The sequence below is a fragment of the Osmia bicornis genome, chromosome 1 (assembly GCF_907164935.1).
Source record: "Osmia bicornis bicornis chromosome 1, iOsmBic2.1, whole genome shotgun sequence".
Classification (NCBI taxonomy): domain Eukaryota; kingdom Metazoa; phylum Arthropoda; class Insecta; order Hymenoptera; family Megachilidae; genus Osmia; species Osmia bicornis.
This window is the reverse complement of record NC_060216.1, coordinates 2,979,485-2,987,416: the sequence shown is the minus strand read 5'-3', so window position 1 is coordinate 2,987,416 and position 7,932 is coordinate 2,979,485. Positions and strand designations below refer to the sequence as shown.

Genomic DNA, 7,932 nt, shown 5'->3' with positions numbered 1-7,932 from the left:
GCAACGGAAACAGTACAGTCTTATAACCTACGATTTAGACAGCAACTCAACGAATTAATTTACGCCGTTCAAAATAAACACCAAAATCCAATTTCAAGAAGGATAGCTATAGAAGAAGAAGAAACAGAAGCTACTCGAACATATGTGCTCAATCTCCGCAGGGACATAGGCATGCTCGTAATACCAAGTAAACCGAAATTATTAATAGAGGCACAAACAATGGCAGCCGACATGGAACTGTGGACTCGCGACGCGAATCGTGCCATGGAGCGTCGACAAGTGCCATCCAGAATTCCTCCACCTAAACAACAAGGGCAACGCCCAAATACACCAAGTGATCGACCAAACCACTCAATACCTTTGAAATGTACAAAGTGCGGAAGATTAGGACACACCAGTGACAAGTGCAACGCTCGAAATTTTCAAGTGGCCAACCAGGGAAAAATTCCACCACCAAGAGTGAACAACCTCAATTCCCAAGAGAACAAAGTGACAGAAACAACATCCGAATCAACTGCACCACCGGAAAATTACTACAAATTTGCTACAGAGTTCCAGGAATGTCGAGAATCGGAAGACTACTCGTGGACACAGGAGCAGGAATCAATATCCTCAAGCGATCAGTAGCTGAAAGAATAGAGCCAATAGAAAGCAAAACATTCTTTATGGGTAATGACAAACATACTACTCACGAGACGACTATAATTCAGATACAACAAATACCTCATACCTTTCACATAGTCCCTGATTCATTTCCTTTAATAGAAGACGGCATAATGAGCCTACCATTCTTAGAAAAATATAATTACGAAATCAATAACGAATCATTAAAAATTAACGACAAAATTATACCATTTCAGAAAACTACTCCTCACACACTGTCTCCGGGAAAAACAACAAAACGAACACAATATCTAGACGGAAAACCTGTTCAAATATGCTACATCAACACTGGTAAGCAAGACCATCAGATTACAAACGAAATAGAACCAGATGATAAAATCGATCAAATTAACAAATTTGCAAAAATTATTAGAACTAAACATATTGACCCAAGTTTACGAGACCCTTTAGAGAAAATCCTTATTAACTATCTTGACGTTTTTAATTTAGAAACTGACTTACTACCTTGTACATCCCTTACGGAACACGCTATTACGTTAAAATCTGAAAAACCTATTAATATAAGAAGTTATAGACCACCTGAATGCCATAAGCAAGAAATCGAACGACAAATTAATGATATGCTAGTTAAAAAAATCATTGAACCATCAGACTCTCCTTATAACGCGCCGGTTTGGGTAGTTCCGAAGAAATTGGATGCTTCAGGTAAACGTAAATGGAGAATAGTAATCGACTTCCGTAAACTCAATGGATTGACAGACCAAGACGCATACCCATTACCTAATATAGATGAAATTCTGGGCCACCTAGGCAAAGCAACATTTTTTAGCGCGTTAGATCTTTCTTCAGGATTCCATCAGATCCCTATGAACAACAATTCTAAAAAGTATACAGCTTTTTCTACACCACAAGGACATTTCCTTTACAATAGAATGCCATTCGGTCTCAAAAATGCTCCAGCAACGTTCCAAAGAATGATGGACACGGCGCTTCGCGGTTTAATAGGAAAACATTGTTTTGTTTACTTAGACGATATTATCATCTTTGGGTCGACGATACAAGAACATAATCAGAATTTAGCAATCGTATTCCAAAGGCTTAGAGATCTTAAACTTAAAATCCAACCCGACAAATGTGAATTCCTCAAACCGGAACTAGAATATTTAGGTCATGTAGTAACTGCGGAAGGAGTTAAACCAAATCCAAAAAAAATAGAAGCAATACAAGACTTCAAACAACCTAGAGATTCTACAAATATAAAATCTTTTCTTGGACTAGCCGGATACTATAGAAAATTTATCCGTAACTTTTCAAAAATTGCAAAACCACTAACAGACTTAGTAAAAAAAGACGTCCCATTCCATTGGACAGACAAACAACAACTCGCTTTTGACACACTAAAACAAAGACTTTGCGAAGCCCCAGTACTACAATACCCCGATTTTAATAAAACATTCACTCTAACAACAGACGCGTCAAATGAAGGATTAGGTGCAATTCTCTCCCAAGATGGTCATCCTTGTTGTTACATCTCCAGAACACTAAATTCTCCTGAAAAGAATTACAGTACAAGCGAGAAAGAGCTACTTGCAATAGTTTGGGCCACCAAAAGACTTAGACAATACCTATTAGGAAGAAAATTCACAATTCAGACTGATCACCAAGCGCTAAAATGGTTAAAGGATGTAAAAGATCCCTCTTCTAGACTCATGAGATGGCGATTGAGACTCGAAGAGTATGATTAGGACATAGAATACAAAAAAGGTAAAGAAAATACCGCCGCAGACGCTCTTTCACGGCTATACCCTATCACCTCACAAGAATCCAACCTTCCTATATCATCTTCAGAAGAAACGGAAGAAGTCCCAACTGAATTTTCCCCAAATCCTGACTATTTTAACGAATATGAAAATTGGAAAATAGACATAACACCTGCACCACTAACACAAAAAATTAATCGACCACACTTCTACCAACTAACAAAGGAATTACTAGGTGACTACGACGAACAAATATGGATAAATAAGTTAGCAGAACTAATTAACGACAATAGACACAAAACTACTTTCCCAATAGGAATAGGAAACGAGAAAATAACACGACTAGAAAAGGTTTACATTCAAATGATGATACGATTTCTTAGTACAAAATTTAACTTTGTTACTGATTTACAAAATCGGTTCAGAACCTCCGCGGGATTACACCCTGGAAGAAAAAGAAACAATCCTAAAGGAAAATCACAATGAAATAGTAGGACACTTAGGTATTAATCGTACTGTAAAACGAATTCAAGAACAATTTCACTGGCCTAACTTAGAAGCAGACGTTACAGAATTTATAAAAAATTGCGAAACCTGTCAACATGAAAAACTAGTTAGAATTAGGCAAAGGGAAGAAGCTATCATAACCGATACACCTATAGAACCTAATACTAAAATCGCCATGGATATTTTCGGCCCATTAACAAAAACAAAAAGAGGAAATCAATTTATCCTATCAATCCAAGATCAATTAACAAAATACCTTGTCCTCGTTCCCCTCAAAAATCAGCAAGCCACTACAATTATCCCAGAGTTATTGGATCATTATGTATACATATTTTCTGCACCTAGACAAATTTTAACTGATCAAGGAACGAATTTTGTTTGTAAGCTTATGGAAACGTTTGAACAGGCATTTAAAATCCAACATGTTAAAACGACCTCCTTCCATCCACAATCTAACGGTTCCCTTGAAAGAACACACGCAACGATAAAAGACTTAATTCGTACATGTACAGCTGAAAGACAAAACGATTGGGACGAAAATCTTAAACTTATTTGTATGGGTTATAATACCTCAGTTCACGAATCGACAGGTTATACACCCTTTGAACTAACATTCGGACACAAAGCTAATCTACCCTCAACAATTTCCGCAACTCCTTCGATGACAAAAGAACAGTTATTTAAACTTTGGAAGAGACGACACGACACGTACATTTCTGAGGCAATAAAAACACTCAATAAAAACAAAGCTCGCTATAAACGGGATCAAGACAGAAAAATTATAAAATTACAGACTACATTCAAAATAGATGATCGAGTTCTTCTACATAACGATCATAAACGAAATAAACTCGATCATGAATGGTTAGGACCTGCAGAAATAATACAGGCCTCTCCTCCAACGTATACTATTTATTTTCCGTCGGAGAATCGACAATTAAAGGTACATGGTAATCGATTAAAACTTTTTATTTCAGGCCGACAACCCTTACCCTCTTGTTCTACTTCATCGGAACAATCCACTGTAAATTACATATTGAACCTTTAAATAATTCGACAGTATTTTTAGAACATATCGATAATTGTTACTTATATACTAATCAAGTATCTATATCTATTATTATTAATCCACACTACCTACTAAAACAACCCGAAGTTATTGCAGAATCATTAGAAGGTCTATCAAAACATTGTAATAAATGCGCGTACAAAACAGAAATTCAAAACTTACTAAAGGAACTCGTAACAATAAAAAAAATGATTGCTCAATTGAAATTAACATTAAGAATTATTCATAAACGTGGTTTATTAAATATAGTTGGTTCAGTATCCAAATCTCTTTTCGGTACTCTAGATGAAAACAACTTAACGATAATTAACGAAAACATGGACAAACTACTTGACTCGAATAACAAATTAAAAATCATCGTTTCTAATCAATCAGCCCTTATTAAACAAGTATTAGACGATTCTCATATTCAATCTATCCATCCAATTCAAGTAAAACTTAGCGAACTCCAAGACAATGTACAAAACGAAGAAATAATCATGTGTATAAAGTTAGCCCCCCATTTTTTAATTTTAAATGTTTTTTTAGTTGTTCCAGGTTGTCCTATGTTTGTTCTATATTGTTCCAGAGTTATAAGACCAAAACCCAAAAAACAAGACAAGAAACGCAAAAAAACAGTTTTTTTTAGCGTCCCCCCATTTTTTGAAAAATCCAATTTTTGTTGTTGTTCTGGGTTGTTCTAACTGTTCTAAACATTGTTCCAAAATATCAATTCCCCAAAATATGTTTTTACAAAGATACAGCAAAAAATAGCAAAAAGGTCATTACAAAGTTAGCCCCCCATTTTTTAATTTTAAATGTTTTTTTAGTTGTTCCAGGTTATTCTATGTTTGTTCCATATTATTCTAGAGTTATGAGACCAAAAACCAAAAAACAAGACAAAAAACGCGAAAAACAGTTTTTTCAGCGGCTCCCCATTTTTTGAAAAATCCAATTTCTGTTGTTGTTCTGGACACATTAATCAAGCACCCCAAAAGAGATTAAAACACCGCTATATCTTACGTCACTGACTTTAAGATACAAATAAAAAAAATATAAAATTAAAAAACAAATATTACGATTTGAAGTAAAATATCTTAGAAACTATGGGTGACAAAGTTCCCATGGATTGACAAAGATGTCAAAAACGAAAAAAGTGTTTTATATGTTTACCTTTAAGCATAAAGAACTTTTTATATGTTTGTTCTGGCAAACCTGAGAGTTGTTCCAAGTTGTTCTTGTCATTTGCAGCTCAAATATGTAATTTAATGGTCAGATAACAATAAATGATAGCTACAAAGATTAAAAAATGATTTTAGCACTTTTTGATATTTTTTACTGTATCTTTGTAAAAACATATTTTATGGAATTGATATTTTGGAACAATGTTTAGAACAATTAGAACAATCCAGAACAACAACAGAAATTGGATTTTTCAAAAAATGGGGAGCCGCTGAAAAAACTGTTTTTCGCGTTTTTTGTCTTGTTTTTTAGTTTTTGGTCTCATAACTCTGGAACAATATAGAACAAACATAGAACAACCTGGAAGAACTAAAAAAACATTTGAAATTAAAAAATGGGGGGCTAACTTTGTAATAACCTTTTTGCTATTTTTTGCTGTATCGTTGTAAAAACATATTTTGGGGAACTGATATTTTGGAACAATGTTTAGAACAGTTAGAACAACCCAGAACAACAACAAAAATTGGATTTTTCAAAAAATGGGGGGACGCTAAAAAAAATTGTTTTTTTTGCGTTTCTTATCTTGTTTTTTGGGTTTTGGTCTTATAACTCTGGAACAATATAGAACAAACACAGAAAAACCTGGAACAACTAAAAAAACATTTAAAATTAAAAAATGGGGGGCTAACTTTATACACATGAAATAATCAGCTCTTTAGTTATACACACAGAATTTGTTCTTTTCGAACTACATGTAAATCTCGATGAACTAATCAACACGATTATACTAGGTAAACAAGGAATAATCAATCCACAGGTTGTAAAGCCACAACAATTTTTGGAAACATTTGATAAAATCATTAAAACCCACTTTCTTTATAATCATATTCAACCAACTCTCGAAAATTTTCAAACCCTACTTGATATTAGTAACTTGAAACTTTGGATCAACAATGGAAAAATTGTATATACAATAATAACTCCTATTTTGGATGATACAGAGTGGAAAATCACTAAAATTTATCCAATTCCCTCAAAGAGAGAGAAAATTTTTGTGGCTCCAGTAATCGAACATGAAATTATATTTACTACGCAAGAACAATATATTCCTACTGACTATAGATATATTCAAAAATTCTGTAAAAGGACACCTTTAGTTCATCTTTGTAAAGTTAATCAACCCACGCATAGTAAATTAGGAACACAAGATTGTCAAATTGAGCTAGTTAACAACAAAAACAAAATTAACACGTGCCCATTCTCCGTATTCAAAATTATAGACGCTACATTTATACCTCTTGAACAACCAAATGTTATATATTAATACCAAATAAACCATTAACACTAGACATTCTCTGCGATAGACATGAAACACGAACTATACAAACCCCTAGTTTAATTAAAAGCGATGAACCTTGTATAATAACCTATGAAAACAATGTAATGAAAATTGGAGGCACCACCCAAGAAGTTACTTATGAAACTAAATTCAAAGAGTTCTCTTTCAACATTTCACAAAGTGATCTAAAACTATTAGAAAAAAACATTGATTTTACTCCAAAGGTTACTCCAAATTTCAACCAATACCGAACAACTTTAGGACAGATCAACAACCAAATAGATCAATTCAAATCGAACACCGAATCAAAAACCTAAAAGAAATAGCATACTCTGTATTACAAATTATGGGATACATATCTATAGCCGTAATCACAATTTATACACTATACAAATGTAAACTACTTTCTCGATGTATACCATCCACATTTATTTTTAATATCTGTTGTCCCACTGCGACTGCAAATCAAGAACAACAAAATACTACACTCCCACCAACAACATCAGCGTCAATCTATGACGAAGGTACCAGGTCATCAACCAAAGATTTGCTACCTGCACTAGAAGAAAACATCGTTCATATTCAACCAGCCCGGAAAATTGTACGTTTTGTGAGACCAAAACAAGTCTAAAGAGGGGGAAGTGTTACGACCAGCCGCCTAAAACGTACATTAATCGAATTCTTCCCACGTTCGGACAAACATCATGTTACGGCCACCCGCCTAAGCGATCGATATTCGAACAATCGAAGTCCTCACGACCGGACACCTAAACATCATATTACGACCACCTACTTAAGTATTCGATAAGACGCGCTCTCACGGACATCCCACCTTGTCAATCATCGGCCCCTTCTCCACCACTAGCGACATTATAAAAGTCCTTACCGGACATAAGCGGAGTCAGTCGAAATCATATTATAAAAATAAAGTGCCAAACCTTTAAAAGCGCTGTTCATTTAAAAACCTGTGAACTTTCCACGTGACACATGCAACGGCATGCTACGGCTCGGACAACATTTCTTCGTTTCTTGATATAAACGGTTAGGCAATAGGACTGGGCCACTACAGGCGAGGAGTTTCGTTTTGCTGCGTGGCGTTCCAAAGGAACGGAGGCAACGGATCCATCCGAAAAAATTTGTCGATTCTTTGCTGTTGCATCGAAGGAAAGGTTCATGCGTTGGCACTTGACATAGCGTTTCGTGCCGTCACTTGGGTTTCAATTTATTTGAAATTTTGCGGTATTATTGGATTCATTTCAAAAGCGATGAAATTATTTATGAATTTAATCTAATTTAATTTAGACAAATTTTATCGTCTAAATATATTTAAACAGATCAATTATCTTCGGTGCTACGCTGTACATAAAAGAGCAATGTTAATAATCACCTGTGTGATTATTGAAAAAGGACAATGTTAATTTTCCAGAGATTTTTCCGTTGCCGAGTATCGAAAGTTCTATTGGTCTGTGGTA

General features: G+C 34.7%; 1 protein-coding gene across 1 annotated transcript; it reads left to right on the top strand.

The window, feature by feature from the left end:
• Positions 1-4,277: 4,277 nt before the first annotated feature.
• On the top strand, positions 4,278-6,777 carry LOC123987932. Its single transcript, XM_046286340.1, has 3 exons — positions 4,278-4,450; positions 5,833-6,184; positions 6,685-6,777. Exons 1-3 carry the CDS (start codon positions 4,278-4,280, stop codon positions 6,775-6,777), a joined length of 618 nt encoding a protein of 205 aa, XP_046142296.1.
• The last annotated feature ends 1,155 nt before the right edge of the window (positions 6,778-7,932 follow it).